General features: G+C 45.3%; 2 protein-coding genes across 4 annotated transcripts; one reads left to right on the top strand and one right to left on the bottom strand.

The window, feature by feature from the left end:
- Positions 1-2,300: 2,300 nt before the first annotated feature.
- On the top strand, positions 2,301-8,915 carry nox1 (NADPH oxidase 1). The gene is made up of 13 exons (XM_060062940.1): positions 2,301-2,457; positions 2,594-2,689; positions 2,804-2,914; positions 3,127-3,211; positions 3,362-3,507; positions 5,240-5,433; positions 5,909-6,032; positions 6,135-6,227; positions 6,459-6,700; positions 6,880-7,042; positions 7,189-7,335; positions 7,450-7,574; positions 7,688-8,915. The coding sequence occupies exons 1-13, from the start codon at positions 2,413-2,415 to the stop codon at positions 7,812-7,814; spliced, it is 1,698 nt and encodes a 565-aa protein (XP_059918923.1). The 5' UTR covers positions 2,301-2,412; the 3' UTR covers positions 7,815-8,915.
- cstf2 (cleavage stimulation factor, 3' pre-RNA, subunit 2) lies at positions 8,748-19,641 on the bottom strand. 3 transcript variants are annotated; one of them, XM_060062941.1, is made up of 14 exons: positions 19,323-19,641; positions 19,038-19,116; positions 18,571-18,740; positions 17,769-17,911; positions 17,219-17,338; positions 16,568-16,681; positions 16,248-16,344; positions 15,341-15,400; positions 12,814-12,913; positions 12,241-12,437; positions 10,272-10,399; positions 9,866-9,940; positions 9,503-9,643; positions 8,748-8,933 (listed from the first exon to the last, which is right to left on the bottom strand). In XM_060062941.1, the coding sequence occupies exons 1-13, from the start codon at positions 19,402-19,404 to the stop codon at positions 9,521-9,523; spliced, it is 1,488 nt and encodes a 495-aa protein (XP_059918924.1). In that variant the 5' UTR covers positions 19,405-19,641; the 3' UTR covers positions 8,748-8,933; positions 9,503-9,520. The 3 variants fall into 3 exon arrangements, with proteins under 3 accessions (XP_059918924.1, XP_059918925.1, XP_059918926.1); XM_060062942.1 differs by having other exon boundaries at positions 17,769-17,905; positions 19,323-19,640; XM_060062943.1 differs by lacking the exon at positions 15,341-15,400 and having other exon boundaries at positions 19,323-19,640.
- Positions 19,642-19,666: the final 25 nt, after the last annotated feature.

Below are 19,666 nucleotides of genomic sequence, written 5' to 3'. Positions count from 1 at the left end.
TAGCCTACTTAGTTTATTGACACTTCTCTAGTGTACAATGTCTCAAATAAAGACCAGAGGATACAACGGTTGAAACCCTTATCTTTCTTTTTAATCCCTAACATCCTACTGATATTAGCACGAAACACTATACAACCCGAACAAAACAACACAGAATCCACTGCTAAAACTCCACAGTAAAATTGATAAAATAACGATTCATTAGCTGATGTGGCTCCAAACAGCAATATTAGTCATAACGATAAACCTAAAAATTGTAATGGGCCTACTCGCAATCTAAGAAAACCGATAGGAGATGATGTAATCACTTGCCATATAAACCAACACAGAAGTTAGTTTACTTCACGAACTGCGAACATAAGCATGCAATTCCCTTTAGTTCTCTTGTTCAAATATATCCAATCCCAGGAGCCTACCAGTAACAACCTGTACGACAATCTGGCGTCTGCCTCAGGATCTATCGAATCTGCTTCAGAGCTTTGAACTTGAAGGTTGAGTCTTCCTGGCAGGCAGGCAAAGTTAACAAGCACTCACAATCTCTTTCAAACAAAGTCCACCGAGGTATAAGCAACATAACACACTGTTATGTTTCTCCACTGTTGTTTGTCTTCCCTGGTATCCCATTCAAGGGACCTACAACGATGACATGGTGACCTTCAGGTCATGTTTCATGTCATATCAATGTGTGCCTTTACTTCATCTTTTTAGCAGTGCTGCTTAAGCATATTTCAAATACTTTGAATTTGATAGTTGATCATATTTACAGACACAAAATGTGTGTATCTCTTTTGTTCATTTGAATGGAAAAAGGGTGGGGTATGCCCACCGCCTGCCCTTTATTCAGAAACATGACCGTACAGTTCTCTTTGGCTTCCCAGATGTCCAGCATTTCAACCAAAAGATTGCCTATTGGTCTGGCCAATTTTGCAATCTGTGTTCCGGTTGGACCACTGCCCAATGGTGAGGTCATCGTACAGTCCACCCTATGACGTTGCTGTAATAAACCAAGGCGTTCCTGGAACAGTGCAGCCGATGGGAGGGTTCCCCCTCGTGGTTTACAGGCCAGGTCCTCAAACCGCTCCCTGCGGAGAGGCTGAGCATCGGCCCAGCTCAGCTACTGGTCCATGCAGTGGTGGACTTTGGAGATTAACAACTCACACACGCACACGCTCGCACACACACACACACACACACACACACACACACACACACACACACACACACACACACACACACACACACACACACACACACACACACACACACACACACACACACACACACACACACACACACACACACACACACACACACACACACACACACATCTACCCTGGTAGACAATAACAGTAATCTGTACATGGAACTCGACATATCCACTTATTGAGTTGTCATCACGTCGACCATACTGACCAACATTGCCACTCTTGCAAGCATTTTACTATGTTGAAAGACAGAAACATGTTAGGGATCTTTAGCTTAATTTAAAAAAACAAATAGTTTACCAACACTTTATTACTCTGACCGCACAAGGACCATCTTTATGATATGGCCTCCGTGAAAGAGGCTGCTCTACTATAAATGTAGCTACAAGTCAAGCCACTAGAGGCTGCTAATGTTAAAACCTACAAAGATACCTCGGTTGCAGATGTGTTGTAAGCAATCAATTTGTGAATGTGAGGATTGGTTGTAAAGGCATTGGGCCGCAAATACAATGGATTCCTAGGACAGATTACATTTTCAAACTTCAAACGCATCAAGAAAGTTTCACCAACAGCATGGTGAAGAACAAACCCTAACACTAGAGAGCAGGTCTTTTCTTTTTTAAATTGACTTTACGACTTCAATGCGTTTTTTATAAGTCAGATGTATTATGTTCTTAAAAATGTCAAGGTTCATATGTGTGTATTCAATTCAAAGTGTTTATTGTCATATGCATAAATGAGACGTTCTCAGTTGTGCAATGAAATTCTTCCTTTGTTTCGACAGACTGAATGCCAAGATTTTTTTACAAGATAGATAGAACAAATAATCCATTTAAGTTAAAATAAATAAATAAATAAATAAGTGTATGTTTCTGTCTGTCTGTATATGTGTCTGTGTGTGTATGGGTCTGTCTGCCTGTCTTTCTGTGTGTTTGTGGGAACACGTTTATTTCCTTTTAGGCTATCTAGAGCAGTAGGCGCACGGTAAAGGTAGTTTCCTCATTCCTCTCGATCAACCCCAGTCCAGGAATAATGGAGTGTTGAAATTCTCTTCTCTGTGACGTGACTCATGGAACGGGTCTATGTTATGTGCGCTTCCTTTTGTCCGGCCCAACGTGGTGAGTAGGAGGAGTTCAGGCAGGTGTTTATAATAACTTGAGGTCGGTTTAAGATGTGATCATTGAAGCGTTGGCACAGATTCAGCAATATGGGGAATATGATCATCAACCATGGACTTACATCCTTCATACTGGTAAAAACGTTATTTCACGTTACTGTTTTAGAGTAGGCTACTTATTTACCCAACAACGCTTGTGCTGTTTAGTCCGACATGTCTTCCATCAGAAATATGAAAAAAATTAATCCTGGTTTATTTTTTTGGGATACAGGTTGTTTGGATGAGCATCAACATTTTCCTCTTCGTCTGGTATTACTTTTACTACGATTTGGGAGATCAATTTTACTACACGCGACACCTCCTCGGCGTGAGTAGCCTACACGTTGAAATCGGTTGTGTGAAAGTGGTAGTAAAGAGTTAGTGTGCCTGCAGGCTCATCATATCACAGGCGCAGTGTTAATGTTGTTCTTTCGCTCTTCAGTCCGCCCTGGCCTGGGCCAGAGCCCCTGCTGCCGTGCTCAACTTCAACTGTCTGCTCATTCTACTGCCGGTGTGTCGCAACCTGCTGTCCCTGATTCGGGGCTCCTTTATGGTAATAGCAAATTTAACAACAATGATGATGATGACGATGATGATGACGAAAATAATATGGTTGCATGGTATCGAACTTATAACTGTTTATGCCTTAACCTGCCATTGGGCCCTGGGGCTGAGGTTTCGTAGGCCCCCTGAGAGGGGATCTTACAATGAAGATGTGTAACATATATATATAGTGGAATAATCCAAATATTCTTTTTCCACTAGTGCTGTGGACGAACAATGAGGAAACAGCTTGACAAAAACATAAGCTTCCATAAATTGGTCGCCTATATGATTGGCCTGATGACAGGTAAATGCAAATATTTGACAGATTTGAAGATTTGTAAACCATGGGAAAACATCCTTTAAATCCGAGAACATGGTCTCTCAGGGTTTGGGTTAAACGTTCCCTTTGAGAGATCTACTGTTAAGGCGTTGGGGTGTTGTTTGTGACCACCAGCCGTCCACACCATCGCCCACCTCCTGAACGTGGAGTGGTACAACAACAGCAGGCGCAGAATGTACGACCCACTCAGCACAGCGCTGTCTGATCTGCCGGACGGTTACAACACCACCTACCTGAACCCCATCCGCAACATTGACGTGGTGAGTTAACCAAACAGTTCCACACACACACACACACGCACGCACGCACGCACGCACGCACGCGCGCGCGCAGCCGTGGGAAATGTTACAGTAGCTTTTTGGTTTCTGTGGCTTTACACATACACACACACACATACAGAGAAAATGTTACAGTAGCTTTTATTTTTCAGTGGCTTTACAACACACACACACACACACACACACTCTCTTAGCTGTCCGATGATGACGCTTGCTCTGACACTTGCCACTGGTGCCACTTCTCATGGGCGTAGAGTCCGATCCTTGAGCCACACATTCGTCCGCAGATGAAGCAAGGGAAACCAGATGTCAGGAAGTTACCAGCCGCCCGCTGGTGTCTCTGGATGCGCCTCTCGGAACGTCGATCCTGGTTAGTTTTGGTGAATTAGGGTTTGGTGAATTGCAAACTGCAGTAGCACAAGTTACCTGCCAGGCAAGTCTGTTGAGTCTGTTGAGTTTCGAGCTGTGTGAGGGGGATGTTCGCTTGCTTTAGGAGGTCCCTGGTGCAGTCCTTGTTGCTGAGGATGTCTGTATGGGGGATTTCCCAGGACAGACCGAGTATCGTCTGTAGGCAGCGGATACGGAAGGCCTCTAGGTTGCTGATGTGCTGGCGATATGGGGTCCATGACTCTGCCCCATAAAGCAAAGTGGAGAGACATAGCGCGTTGTAAACAGCGACCTTGGTACTGACCTTCAGGTTACGGTTTTCAAAAACCCTGCTGTGCAGGCGTCCAAATGATGATGAGGCTGTATTGATCCGGGTGTGTATTTCTGTGTCAAGGGAGCAGCATGAGGCCAAAGTGGAGCCCAGGTAAGTGAAGTGATCCACTGTTTTAAGTGGAACACCGTGTATGTGGAAACTGGGGGGGGGGGGGGGGTGGGGGCGGGGGTGTTGAGATGGGACATGACCTCGGTTTTTTTAATGTTGACCTGCAGGCCAAAGGATTGGTACAGACTGGATATTGTGTTGCATGGAGTCCGGGCTGTGAGCTAAGATGGCACAGTCATCAGCATACTGAAGCTCACAGATTTGGCGGGTCTTTGTCTTTGTGTGGGCATGGAGCCGACGGATGTTGAAGAGGCCATCAAGGCGGCATTCCACATGGACACCGTCTTCATGTCCCATGACACTGTGAAAGAGGCCGGTGATGGCAGAGAGGAGGATGTTAAAGAGCACCGGAGCCAAGACACAGCCCTGCTTCACCCCAACGTTTACCTTGAAAAACTCTGACTGGAGTTCTCTTGTGAGCACTCTGGCTTGCATCCCGTCATGCAGCTGCTGTAGGATGCTATGAATCTTGGGTGGTACCCCGAGTTTGCAGAGGTATTTCCAGAGCAACTCACGGTTGACGGTGTCAAAAGCTTTGCTGAGGTCGATGAAGGCTATGTAAAGGTCGTTGTGATGCTCTCTACTCTTCTCCAGCAGCTGCCCCAAGACAAAAAACCATGTCTGTCGTGGAGCTGGTCTCACACACACACACACACACACACACACACACACACACACACACACACACACACACACACATACACATACACATACACATACATACATACATTTTTTTTTTTCTGTGGCTTTACAACACACATACACAAATAGCCATGGTAAATGTTACAGTAGCTTTTATTTTTCTGTGCCTTTACGCACACACACACACCCGCAGTACTTTAACGTTGATCCCTTGTGTGTTCTCCGTGGCTCTCTGGGCCTCAGAACGCGCAGCAGAACCCCACCTACTTCGCCTTGACCAGCCTGGCGGGAATTACCGGCGTCATCATCACGCTCTGCCTCATCCTCATCATCACCTCGTCCATGGAGGTCATCCGCCGGTCCTACTTCGAGGTCTTCTGGTACACACACCACCTCTTCGTCATCTTCTTTATCGGCCTGGTCATCCACGGAGCAGGGTAAGCAGGGTCCAAGGACCCGGAGTTTGAATCCGGGGTTTGTGATTGGCTTATCCCGGACCTAGCAATTCTAATGTGTTGAAGCAGAACTTCCTCGGGGGGAGACGGCATAGAGCCTGAGCCGGAAACCAAATATGGGCTTGTTTCCTGCTTCGTTACCAAGATATGATACGGATAAAACAAATTGCCGTGAAGGGATGAAGCTTTCAATAAGTGGAAAGCTTCATCCCACAGTGTTGATTTGAAACCTTCACAGATTTTTTTATGTTTACCACTGCTGGCCAAGTTTATGCTTACTATCATAGCCAATCACTCGCTTAAAGATCCCCTTCCCAGCCCCATGAATGATCTAAGCAAATATGAAGCAAAGGAAAGTGAAATGCCTCGTTTTCCCAGATTTGAACTAGTTTGCCATCAGACTTTTGATATTAATCTACTTGATTGGTCATCTCTCTCCCTCTCCTGCCTATCCCAGACGCATCGTGAGGAGTCAGCAGAATTTGGTACACCACAACTACACGCTCTGTAAGGACCGCATTGAGAGCTGGGGGAAGGTCGCTGAGTGTCCTTACCCTCAGTTCGCTGGAGGTGAACCTATGGTGAGCCCGATTCACCCTCCTCCTTCAGTTTAGTCGTGTGAAACCGTCGTTCACAATGTTTCGCTTACTTTGATTGACCGTGACTTCCCCTGTGACTTTCAGACATGGAAGTGGGTGATCGGTCCGATGTTTCTGTATCTGTGCGAGCGCATTCTACGCTTCATCCGCTACACGCAGACGGTCAAATACAGGAAGGTAGGGGATGGCTGCCATGTTCTTATTACATCTTACCGGTTTTTATTTTCATAGTACTGCGCTTCAAAATTCGTGTTTCTAGTTCTGTGGCCGTCTTGTGTGTGTAATCCAAAATTGTTGAACATGTTTGATTTTTAAAGAAAACTCAACACGGATCTATGTTTGCGTTACGTGTTGTATTATGCCATTCACCTTCAGTCCTTCTTTGTCTTTCAAAATGTTTACATCCAGATTGTGATCAGACCGTCCAAGGTGCTAGAGCTGCAGTTGGTGAAAGCTGGTTTCAAGATGGAGGTGGGCCAATACGTCTTCCTCAACTGCCCCGCCATCTCCCATCTCGAGTGGCACCCGTTCACCATGACCTCTGCCCCCGAAGAGGACTTCTTCAGCGTCCACATTCGCTCGGTGGGTGACTGGACACAGAAGCTCATCAGTATGGTGGAAGCGCTGCCTGAGGGGACACAGGGACCCAGGTGAGTCCCTCCTTTAGTTTTGTCCTGTACGCATCATACTGATCTACTTGTGTCGAGCACAAAGCACTAAACAGGATGATCTAGCCGATCTATAGGTCTTTGTCTTTGTGAGAAACCCTGATGTTGCAAACACGGTTTCAAACTGTGTCACGAGCAAACGATCCACCTTTCTTCCTAAGAATGGCCGTTGACGGTCCCTTCGGCACAGCCAGCGAAGACGTGTTTGACTATGAGGTCAGCATGCTGGTCGGAGCAGGCATCGGGGTGACCCCCTTCGCGTCAATCCTCAAGTCCATCTGGTACAAATTCAAGGATTCCGACCCCAAGTTGCGCACTCGAAAGGTAACACGTTGGGCAAGGTCAGGTGAAACCGGTCCTCTGCTTTTGTGTTTCTAAAACGCTGCACTGATTGTTTTGAAAAACTTTTTGACCTGCAGCCCAGTCTTTGTATGCAGTTGTGCAAGCTACGCCCTGCTTCCTTGTTGCAGATCTACTTTTACTGGTTGTGCCGGGAAACCCATGCCTTCGAGTGGTTTGCAGATCTTCTACAGGTGCTAGAGAAGGAGATGGAAGAGAGAGGAATGGGGGATTTCCTCACCTACAAACTCTTCCTGACCGGATGGGATCAGAGCCATGTGCGTGGTCGATGCCTCATTCTCTCTTCAATAATTACGGGCTTTCCAAAGGCCATACAGAGCTGGAATGTTCATAGGTCCATGATTAACTCTCCCATCCATCCTTTCTCATAGACTGATCATGTGATGGTTCGTTTTGACGAGGACACAGACGTTGTGACTGGACTCAAGCAAAAAACTAATTACGGAAGACCCAACTGGGCGAAAGAGTTTGAGCAAGTTCGTAAAGAGAATCTGGCGTAAGTGGGAACAATTTTCCTTTCAGTGAAATAAATGAAATTTGTGAGTTTGCACAAGACCTTATCAAAGCTGGGCTGTAATAACTTGGGTGTTTTTCATTGTGTCCTTTCAGATCTACTGTGGGAACCTTCTTGTGTGGCCCAGCAGTCTTAGCCAAGGTGTTGGAGAAGAAATGTGCCAAATACTCAGACGTGGATCCTCGCAAGACTCGATTTTACTTCAACAAAGAGAATTTCTAGACGTGGGTTCCCCTTGGTGAGTGATGACCGTCAAGGCACCGAACGATGAAGGCCTGAATATCTATCAGACCTGAAGAACCATCCTCACATGCAACCATTTTGGATCCTGCCTCTATCCACGGACCTGAAATTATAGTAACCAAAACAAACTAGTTTCTATAACAAAAGCTTTGGGTTGGAAGTTCCTGGATGGCTCGGGGCAAGGGCCAGTTCCTTCCAGTTACATTGGTGTGAATCATGGCTGAGTCGAACTCCAGTCAAATGTAACTGTATGCATATCTTTCCTTCAATTCTCAACCGTTCAACTTTACACTTGGAAAGTGTATTGCTGGGGATGCAAGGAAGTGCAATGTCGAGTGTGAAGTTGTGTGGTTCTTGCCCCAGCCAGGCAATCGATTGTTCCAAAAATGCATGTTATGAATGGGCACTGCAGTAGTTAAGGAGAATATTGTAAGGGGAACTGGCTGTTACCAAATACATGATTGACCTTTATTACCTGATGAATTACCTTGACATGGATGTCTTAATGTACTGAATTTTTTTTTTCTTCTACTTGCCATTCTTAAACATAACCTCACTTATTTCATGAAATCTCTAATGAATCAGTGTGTCTTATACATAACATGCTTTAAAATGTACTGTACAACTGTAACAGCCTTGTGTTTAGAATGTTTTAATAAATATCTTTCATATTAATTTGACATTCCCCACCTTTCTCAAAGAAACAATGGCTTATTATATTTCTGCTCAATCACAGGGATTTCCTTGTGCGATAACGAAACCGGTCCAAAGTGCTTACGAGCTGTCACGCAGCAATGGCGTCATTGTCACGCACACACTGCCTGGAACCACCATCACACTTTGTGGTGAAAGTAATAAAACGGTAATTAAACAATCTATTTGATTCATACCAATACAAAAGACAGTTTAGGATCAAGTTTATTTTTCAGTTTTTATTGATGAACAGAAATTAAAACAAAGTGTATTTATCATTGAAGAGGAGAAAAATAGGACTTGAAAAGTGACCATGGCAGGATAGTGCCAACTGAGTTTTGTTCAGCCGTCCCACATGTCATAGTCCACAAACTGCCAAATCTCCGTCCTGGCTCCAAAAAATACCTATAAAATCAAAGGACCCAAACAAAAAAAACAACTATAAAATGCAGCCGATCTGGCGTAAGCAACCGTCTTCAGACCGGTTAAACATCACAATGACACAGGGACGACACCTTTAAGAAGCCTGAGAAATAAAAGAAAAAAATATGTAACGAGAGAAGTATGAGCAACACAGTGTTAAGGCTATATTAAAGACAGGCTGAGGCAGGGCATGAGATCAGAGAGAGTACCCATTGGTACACATGTGGAGGAGCAATGCCGGGTATCACTAAGGGAAATATGAGCTTGGTAAAGGTCCCAATATACTCACAGCACTTTGTCAGTGCGAACTTTGTTCGCACTGACAAAGTGCGAGGTTTGAGACCGAATCGAAAGGCAGGTTTGAGACCGAATCGAAGCCCTGCATCAGGATTCAACCAGCACAGTGTGCACTTGGCTACTCTGCCAAACATGCATTCCTTTACCTTAACTTGCTAATGATCAGCCCACAAAACAGTTCAACAGCCCAAACACTCCCGTCTCGCTTCAAGTACAACAGGCAGAGCCCCAACATGCAGTGTGCCGAGGCCTACCGTGTGCAGCGGAGGAGGTCAAGGGGCTCCAGCTGTCTTCTGGATCTGCTCTTTGAGGATGAGAATGCTCTGTCTCTGCTCCGGGGGCAGCATGGCGATCTGTTCAGGGGTGAGCTGGAGCACTTGCATGATCAAGGCGGCCTGCAGGAGGGAGAGGAGAAAAAAAAAAACAGCAGAACCACATGAGATCACAGTTGGTAACGGGACGTGACATAGGCCACGTGCAATTTTGTAATGAGCAAATTTAACCATTTGTTCATCAGCATTTCTATGAATCCAAAAATAGTAGAGTATTGACAGAACATTATTGTGACCATGTTTTGGTAGTCGAGTTAGTTCGGGGGAGAGAGCAGTGAGGCCCACCTTCTCCTGGTCTTGTGAGGAGACCTGGCTTTGGCTCGGGCTGAAGCCTCCTCCAGACTGTGGGACGCCAGGGCCCTTGAGCAAGGCAAGATAAAAACATGAGCATCAGCTAGCGGCATCTACCCTATGATTCTTCTCGACGTGGAGCCTAGATATGTGAAAGGCCCCATGTTGCTGCTGAATTGAAGTATTATTCTGCAATTAATGTTGGTGAAAATGGTTTTGAGGCCGAAATTTGTAGCCATCCTGTCGTCTTTGTTTCATAATACTGAAACTGTTGCAAAAGGGAAGGCTACTATATATTTTTTAGCTCCGAGCATAAATCATTGAGAGATGACAGACGGATCATCCGCAGATAACACAACAATTTGACAAGCATAACAATGGACACTAGTAGTTCCTTTACCGGTCTTGCAGGTGGCGGCACATTGGCAGCCATGTTGTGTTGTCCTTGCCCCTGCATTCCCCCTCCAGCGATGGGAACTCTCTGCCCCGCCGCCGGCCCGCGGGCGTCCATGGCTCTGGGGTCACGACCTGAAACGAGGACCCCGGTTATGGTGGGGCTCAGGACAGGACCCGGACGCTGAGGGCCCTTAACCAAGATGCCCGAGTAAAATGCCACCCCTTGTTGTGTCACACTTCGCTGCAGGGGAAATGACAGGCATGATTGAGTGTGCGGATTCCATGCTTAGGTTGGACAGACGCACGTACACAAACACAAACAAAAAAGGGGATGGAATTTCTATACTAGTTTTACTACTATGGCATCGGAGGTCATGTTCCTGGAACATTCCGGGAAACCACAGAGTGCTTAAAAGTTTAAAACCACAGCCGATTGGGTGGATTAGACCTGAACGCAATGATCCCAAGCCAAAGTTAAGCCAATTTCCGAAATGACAAGCATTGACAAAGACTTCAAATACCAACGGAGGGTGAGACGGTGACATGACGGCGGGCGTACAGGACGGCCCGAGGGAGGCATTCCTCTGATAGAGGCGGCGGGGGGAGGAGGCAGTAGAGGCCACAGACCAGGTGCCGCGCATGATCTGCTCATTAAGGACTCGTGTCCACAGAACATCTTTCTCTGGCAGAGAAGCAGTGGCAGGGCGCCGAAGAGTGACGGGGAGATTGAAATGCACCCAGGTGTTGTTCCGATGACAACATAAAAAGACACCACTTTAACCGTCGCTGTACGACAGGCCAGCGTTGTGTCCTTCTTTATGATCTACATCGGACATATCCTCCATTATTCCCGTTTACAAGGGTACCGAGCCCACCCGGTCATCTATATTATGGGTTGCCTTGAAAGGAGTGGCGGAGACCACACCGGTACCTTACTCGGAAGTCGAGATTGTTGGGAGCGGTCACACAGAAAAGGTGGCGCGCTCTGAGAAAAAGGCTGGCAGCAGCGTGTTTCCTCAGGGCGGACACATGTGGCTACAGTCATTAAAAAACGTGAACAAGTGCCCTAAGACGCATACAAGCCTAGACAAATATATACATGTGTCACATGTGGGAAAAAAGAAGAAACAACCCCATTACATTCCGCCCTTCAGCCCAGGTAATGAATGACGAATGAAAGGAGATAATCCAACATAAAATGTCAGACAGCCCATGCACAATCCTGCAGCTATTTATCTACCTAGATAACAAAACGTATCAGCGATGCCTGATAATAGGCTGAAGGGGACAGTAGCCACCACACTGATCAAACAACATTTGTTGTGTGCAGGTGTCTTTGCAAGTATTTCTTATCGTTTGAGTGGTTGGTGTGCATTGAAAAATAAATCCCAGTAAAGGGGTGCCCTGGGTTTTGAAAGGTTTTGGGAGGACTTCGTCATCGTATCAATGCAGCCATAGAATCAGTTTTAGCAGAAATGGTTAAAAAAAACACAGTAAACCTAAATGTGCACTGCTGGACTTATTTATAAATCAGTGGAAGGAAAGCCAGCCGTATTCGCTGCTTTTCCTACCGGATAAGGAAAAAGCTCCATCAACTTACTCTGTTGGGAACGATCGTTACGTTAACCTGATCGGCTGCGAGCGCAGTATGTCAAAGCATGGCTCCAAATCAACCTGCTTAGGGGCAAAAGGCCAGTCCCTTGACCTGGGACTCGAGAGAGAGAGAGAGAGAGAGAGAGAGAGAGAGAGAGAGAGAGAGAGAGAGAGAGAGAGAGAGAGAGAGAGAGAGAGAGAGAGAGAGAGAGAGAGAGCGAGAGCGAGAGAGAGAGAGAGAGCGAGAGAGCGAGAGAGCGAGAGAGAGAGAGAGAGAGAGAGAGAGAGAGAGAGAGAGCGAGAGAGAGAGAGAGAGAGAGAGAGAGAGACTGAAACAAACACAGGAGCTGGCGTCTCACAACATGGCTGACCGTAGCTACCTCGGCTCTCTATCGGTGGGCCCCGGGGCTCCATCATGGGCGGTCCTCTGGGGTCCCCCATCATGTTCCTCTGCTCCCCCATGGGTGGGCCTCTCATATCGTGGGGGGGCCCTCTCATGTCTGGCGGCGGGCCACTGCCCATTTGGCCCATGTGCATGGGTGGCGCCTGGTGGGGTGGCGGCGGCCCCATGTAACCACTGCAAGACACAAGGGGGGGGGGGGGGGGGGGGGGGGGGGGATGAATGTCAGGGGCCGTCTCCAGAACATCAACTGATAACATGACTGTTATCAGTTGAGTGGAATAAATCTACTGCCGTCTGGATCGAATGAATGAAAACACCACTGGTTTAGTCCCTCGCATCACTTCAAGTAACTTATTTGGTCTTATTTATTCATGTGCAACTGGGACGATGTGCGTGCGGTATGTGAGCCGAATGGCAATGCCCTTGTTTCAACCACCGAGGGCAAACCTCTGATGTTTTTTTTTAATCAGACTTCAAGGCAGGAAGGGAGAGGCTGGGGGGGGGGGGATCTGTGTGGTCATGTTGCGCTGACGAGGAGGCGGAGTCTTACGCGGGCTCGATGACCTCTCCTGTGACAGACAGAAGAGTGCCGCCCCGGGGGTCGTTAGGCCCGTCTCCAAGCAGGCCTCTGGGGGGCAGCCCACCTGGCCCTGGAGGGGGAGACGCCAGGATAGATTTACAAGTGAGTGCGTCTCTCTCTCTCTCTCTCTCTCTCTCGCTCTCTCTCTCTCACACACACACAAAGCAAGGCCGGGTAGAAGCATCTTAGACGGTCAGAGAGCAAAACAAACAAAGTTGGTGTTCACTTCTGTCACTGGAACTTTTAAGAGCATTAAATGAGTAGGCTTGATGTCAGACTATTATCTAAGCTACATAGTGGTAAGTATACTGGTTACACCTTGAACATACTTACTGTAATAGGAAACAACTTGGACCCGCTGAAACAGCTTTTGTACAATGCAGCCTTATTTTGTGTTGTTCATGTTGAACTTATTAATTTTAAGAAACAAGTCAATGTGTTACATTTCATCTAGCTCGATGATACAAATCACCTTGACATATCTGTAGTCAATGCTGACAGATTGTGATTTGATAAAGTTACCAATAAAATCCCATCATCCATATATTCTGCAAATAAAATATGCTGGGGTACCTCTACCAAATATGACGCTTGGTTGAATGCCATCGTATGATTGAAAGCTATCCAACCACAGCAAGAAGTTTAATGTTCTTTTATTTTATATGTCCACAGCACCAAAGTTATGGTTATTTTTCAGCCACAAGACAGACGATTCTGTGGATAACATTGTGGCTTTTGATGGTTTCACTGGGGACGTCAGATCCAACATATTGATTTGTGCTGCCCTAATCTCATTAAAGGCTACAGTCAGGACTATAGAAACATAGTGGAAAGAACATCTGATCCAACCATTAAAACCACACACACACACAAGGCAGCAGACCATATTTCGGTGATTCAAGTAAATGGACAGTTGGAGTAACTCTTGAAACAAAAACAATGCTGAGGGATCAATCGTACTCAATAGAGCACTGCACCGGCTGAGATCAAGTACTTTGAAGAAAGAGAACATGGCTGGGATTGATTTCTACCTTTGTAGTTTTTTTTCTCCTCCATAGACACACTCGTTGATTCCAGAACACGAGAGGTTAATTGATTCTCACCTTTAGAAAATGTTAAAACCTGTTTGGCCTTACCAGCTTGTGTTACCCAGACAAGCCACACATGAAGACAGTGCAAGTAGATACACTGCTATACTCATCTGAAAATGTAATAACATTAATTTGATGGTGATGAAAGAATGATTGCATGCACATAATGAGACATATGGATTTTAACGGTGGTAGTGCGATATTATAGGAGAGGAGCTATAATAAAATAAAAAAACAGACGTTGCATAGCCTTTGCCATGGAAGGCCATCATCTGATAATTATATGGTTTAACGATGCAAAGGAATATAGAGCGCAATAAAATGTGCGTTATCGTGTTCATTGTCACGTATTGTCGACACTGTATACGGTTTGTTGTCTTTCTGAATCACTTCAACTCTAAACGATTGCTGCTTGAGATAGGTGGAATAGAAGAGGTAAAACGAATCAGTTGACATGGGAACCGGAAACAGCCGTGTGGAAAAACTGCCAACCGGCCCAACCCTGTGATCATTAACCTGAGAATTACACAGTCATCGGCTTCATTTCATTTCCGCCATTACACCAACACACCTGCCAATTTCTTGCACCGATTAAAAAAAAGAAGAAAAAAAAGGTTTTGCAGGAAGTTTTAAAAGGTTAAATAGACAAAGCCTTTTGTTGAGATGAATGTAACCATGTGTATATAGGAGGGCTCAATCAAAAAAAAAAAACGTAGAAAAACAATCACCTTTATGCTCTCAAGAAGGTTTGTGCGGTACCATGGTATTCCAGGGTATTTAGAAATACCGTCAAAAATACAGACACTCCTATTTGTAATGTGACTGTTAATGCTACTGTTGTCCAACATCTTATGAATACATTTGAAGCCGTCGATCGACAGCACCCCTCTCTTTAGGGCCATCCTTTGGTCAATATTTCTACAGAAAGGCGAATTACCAAGCACTCTGCACTGAACAACAGCCTAGCTAAAGTGCAATAACCCTGATACGATTCAAGATTCTAAATATGAATATTACAAAAAAGTGGGTAAATAACTGCTGGGGCCAATTTAGCTCCGTTGTGGTTGTAACGCAATTGTTACAACCACAACGAGAATTTTTATAAAATACAGGTTCAACTGTTTAAAATAGACTGTAAAAGGTTAAACAGATTTTCAGGCAAGACCTGTCTAAGTAGGCTAATTTAATTAGACACAGCATTATAGGCTAGACAATATCACACATGCTGATCACTTCAGTCCCCAACTCACCTTTGCCGGTTTTCTATTATTATTGTGTTAATAATACACACATAACCTATACCCTGGATGAAATGACCGGGAGGTATGAAGGTATGAGGTTATAGATACCGCCCAAGCCTACGCTGCAGTGGGGGAGACGGCAGCTAGGGGGGTTGGGGTTAGTACCTTGGGACCGCTCGGTAGCGGCCTGAACAGAAGCTCCTGTGGGAGAATGCTGGAGGTTCCCTGAGCCAGCGTTAAAGCAAAGAGAACAGCAGACAAGACACTCAGAGAAGAGAGCAGCAGACAAGAGACTCAGCGAAGAGAACGCCACTTTAAACACACACTTTAGACATGCACTCTCACACTCAGCAAGGGGGAAACTTTGTTGAATGGGATATAGAGTCGTTTGTCAGTTTAGAAGCCATAAAGTCATTCAACCCAGGGAACTGAACCCTCCAAAACAATTTGGTCAGTGGAGAAAAAAGGCATGGATACAATGTTATAGTGAAGGGTTAAATGGTTGTGAAGATTTAGTTATACTTAACAAAGACACCTCAGACACAATGCTATGTTGCCACCTAGTGATGCAAAGCAGCTTGGACAAGCACAAAGCATGCTGGCAGACAGAGACGACTTCCAACGCTTAAATAAAAAAAAATCCAAACAGGAAAAGACATGCTCAGACAGTTAATTCCGGGTCTATTAATGGCCGATGATCATTTTAACTTAAATTAAAAATTAAAAAATGAATAACTATTAAAACAGTTGTGTCAACTTCTACAGCAACCATTTTCCAAAAATAAGTTAAAATAAGGAAGAGGCCTTACTCTTCGGTTGATTTTTTTCCATAACTCAGCTCATGAATCAATGATAATTTTTTGACTTTTATTATTTCCATTATTTCTCAACCCCAAGAGTGAAGACGAACTCACTGCTATATGAAGTCATAAAGCTGGTTCTTTCAATTATTAACCTAGGCCGGTACGACATGACAACTAAAAAGGCTTAAATAGTTAAAAAGTTAATAACAAGAATATACTCAAACATAACTCCTCAATAACCAACACATGGAGTACGGCACTGGGGTTACCTGGTGGGCCCACAGGTCCGGGGACGGGGGCTTGCCCCTGGACCATGGGGGGAGGCTGCATCATCTGAGGGGCTCCGTTCACATGCATGCCCGTTTGCTGAGGAATGAAAAACCCAATGGAGTTATTAGCAATTGTTACGCGTGAGAAAATGAAAATCATTATCAGCCGTCATTTGCAAGAAGGAACGAAAGACGAAAGAAAATACGGTAAAAAAGCATGAAAGAGAGAACGAAAGACAGAACCCCAAGCTAACCACTCCCTCGGAATAGCGAGGGAAGGAGGAGGTAGGGCTAGAGGATGTGAAAGAGTGAGGCGTCACCATGGGCTGTGGCTGGGGCACGGGGGCGGCCACCTGGGCTGAAGGAGGAATGGATGCTGAAGGTCCCTGGTTGGTGATCAAAGGTGCGACTGTATTCTGCCGGTGGAGCATTTTCTGTAGGAACAATGGTCACCAGGTCAAAACAAGAGGTCCTCCTCCGCTATGGGATCTATTTACTGCTGCATTAGGACAGCGCACCGAGTTAGAACACCATGGCCTTGTTCACACTGCAAGCCTTAGAGCTCGATTTGATGCATTGCTCTGGGTGAATGTTGGGCTGCTCACCTGATGGCAGTGTGAACTGGTCACAGTCCAAACTGACCCGCAGGCGCAAAATAACAATAACAAAATCTGTTGCATCCGCATGGAAGTCAACACTGCAGCCAATGAAGTCTGTGTTTACTGTTAAATGTACAAGTCGATATGAAGAAGTGTTGACAAGGTGTGGCTATCTTCACACTGGTGGATGTAGATTCAAAATATGACATGAAGAACCAAACCTTTTTTTTTTTTTTTTTTTTATGAGCAATTAATCCCAATTGAGCACTAAGGCAGGGGCTTGATGTGACCAAAGACTCCCTAAGAACAAAGATTTTGATTTAACACTGAATCAGTAAAGCAACAGAGCTCGAGGAGGACCGTCCCTCTCACCAAAGCGATTTCGGGATCCACGATCCTCATGACCACCTGGGCCTGCAGCAGAGCGTAGGCCAGCTGTGGGTTCTGCAGCAGCATGTTCCTCGCCTCTTGGGGACTGTTTTGGACACAAAGCTGGAAAATAGTAGATGTTTAGAGGGCAGGATTAAACGTTAACACCCAATGGACATGCAATTGTATTTAGAATCACATAAAACTATCAGTAAGGCTTTGGGCTGAGACCAGGTCAATCAAGTCAGCTTTATGACTTTAACACTACTAAATGACAAAAATAGTCTCATACGGTCTATTAACTAATTAAACGATGAATTGACTAAGGAGGTATACAGCCACACACATTTTAGATCTCTGAATATGCTCGTCAACTGGGATATTTACAGAGTGTATGAAGGGATTACTGTAAAAAAGAAAAACATTGCATCCGCTTACTAAAAGCAGAGGTCTAAAAATAAATAAAGGGCATCTGATGTCAGATGTGAAACATGCAATAACTCAACATTTGCTATTTTCGCCCGTCCCTTATCACAACATGAAACAAGCGCACCTTCATTTGTTTCATGAGCTCAAACATCTGCTCTGGGGGCAGACTGGCCACCGCCCTGCTGATTGACTCTGGGGCCTCGTCACACCGTACATTGTCCCCATACGGGGACTCGATGACGGGTGCACCGGTGCCCAAACCTAAGCATGGAGGGAAAAAAGACAAAGTCCCGGTAAGCTAAGATAGAATGCAAATCCCAAAACGTTTTAATCCTCTTCTTAAACGTGGTAATAAGTCCATGAACTCGAACATAAGCCAGGTGATCAAGATTTTCATTTAAATAAAACTTGGAATAAAGTCAAAGGTTTTGACTTTTGTCTCCGACAAACTACTTTGTGAAGGTTCCACTCTGCTCTGAACGAAGGTAACATTCTTTTTGTGACGAGGTGTGTGTGGATCTCTGTCTGGGCAGCGGTTGATCCTTATGGCGGTGCCGGAGAGCGGGTTTTGCTTGTGTGAAGAGAGAGAGTTATGCTTTCTGTACACTCATAGTATAATGCCTGGCTCCTTTCATTATACAACATCGCTCATTATATTGCTCATCCACAACGACGATAGAAAAATAGTATCACAAAGCTGCCTTTGGTACTTACCATTTGGATAACATCACCGCTCCTTCCTAGAACCCTTTACGAAAACCCCTTTATTTAAAGCTCAAACCCCTTGAATTAGAAACAGGGGTTTCAAATCACAATTTAGCCCGACATGGGAATCAGACGGCACCACAACTTACATGACATACAACACATTCATGGCAGTTGTAACGAAGGGAGATGAATGGGCAGCACAAACTGTTGATGCTTACTTTTGAGCTCCTCTTTGTTTTTTTCACTGGCAGCGTTGTCAACACGGAGAGCCCGGCCACTGAACTCTCGCCCGTTGAGGTTCCGCATGGCACTGAGAGCCGTCTCCTGGTCCTGATACTCACAAAAGCCATATCCCTTGGGCTTTCCCGTTTCCCTGTCGTACACCAATCTAGAGCAACAGAGAGTTTAGGTTACTTCTTCCTCACAAGGAAACGTACACCGCACAAGGGCCAGATCACACGAAACAGCAGTTTAAGACACACACACACACACACACACACACACACACACACACACACACACACACACACACACACACACACACACACACACACACACACACACACACACACACACACACACACACACACACACACACACACACACACACACACACACACACACACACACACACACACACTTAAGGTGAACGGGAACTGAAGACATACAACTTTGTATTACTCACCTAAAACTGACAACAAGTCCCACTTCGGAGAAGATGTCTTTAAGCTGCTCCTCCGTAGCTTCATACGGAATATTCCCCACTACAAAAAATGTGTAACGTTATATTTGTAGTTCATCATGCTTGTTGGTTAACTCCATCACTCTCTTTACCTCGTTACCTAGGTTAGCTAGCAGCACAACGTTAGCATGCTCACTAGCAGCCATACGCCTGTCCCTTGGCCAAATACTTAGTTTTTTTTAAATGATAATGACTGCATAATTAGCCAAGCTACATAAAGAAACTCACCAAACACTGAACGCAGTGACCGGTCGACGGCTGGGTCTCTGTTCGCCGCCGCGGCGGCAACTGCAGCCGCTAGATTCGCCATTTTGGGGACAAAAACAAGTGCAACACAAGGAAGGGAAGAATGCAAATCAAATCAATTTCCGTTTTCACGTTTGTCGACAATGGACAAAACGCTGAGAAAAACTCAATACGCAATACACAGCTATAAATCTATACTGCTAACCCATCAGTGAATGACCACCAAAACAATACGTTTCAATGTTGAGTTACATTAGAACAGTGCCTTTGCATTGCACAATGTGGACAGGGCAACGTGGTTATGAAGTCGAATGCGTCACAAGGTG

This window comes from Gadus macrocephalus, chromosome 10 (assembly GCF_031168955.1).
Source record: "Gadus macrocephalus chromosome 10, ASM3116895v1".
Classification (NCBI taxonomy): domain Eukaryota; kingdom Metazoa; phylum Chordata; class Actinopteri; order Gadiformes; family Gadidae; genus Gadus; species Gadus macrocephalus.
The sequence above is the reverse complement of the archived record's forward strand: the minus strand, read 5'-3'. Positions and strand labels throughout refer to the sequence as shown.

Bases quoted from the DNA above. Each gene is read 5' to 3' on its own strand.
- nox1 (XM_060062940.1), top strand. From the start codon at position 2,413: ATGGGGAATATGATCATCAACCATGGACTTACATCCTTCATACTG. The intron at 3,508-5,239 runs GTGAGTTAACCA...TCTGGGCCTCAG, and splicing joins CCATCCGCAACATTGACGTG to AACGCGCAGCAGAACCCCAC. The intron at 6,701-6,879 runs GTGAGTCCCTCC...TTTCTTCCTAAG, and splicing joins GAGGGGACACAGGGACCCAG to AATGGCCGTTGACGGTCCCT.
- cstf2 (XM_060062941.1), bottom strand. From the start codon at position 19,404: ATGGCGAATCTAGCGGCTGCAGTTGCCGCCGCGGCGGCGAACAGAGAC. The intron at 9,941-10,271 runs GTAAAGGAACTA...GCCTTGCTCAAG, and splicing joins TGCCGCCACCTGCAAGACCG to GGCCCTGGCGTCCCACAGTC. The intron at 9,644-9,865 runs GTGGGCCTCACT...TCCCTCCTGCAG, and splicing joins CCTCACAAGACCAGGAGAAG to GCCGCCTTGATCATGCAAGT.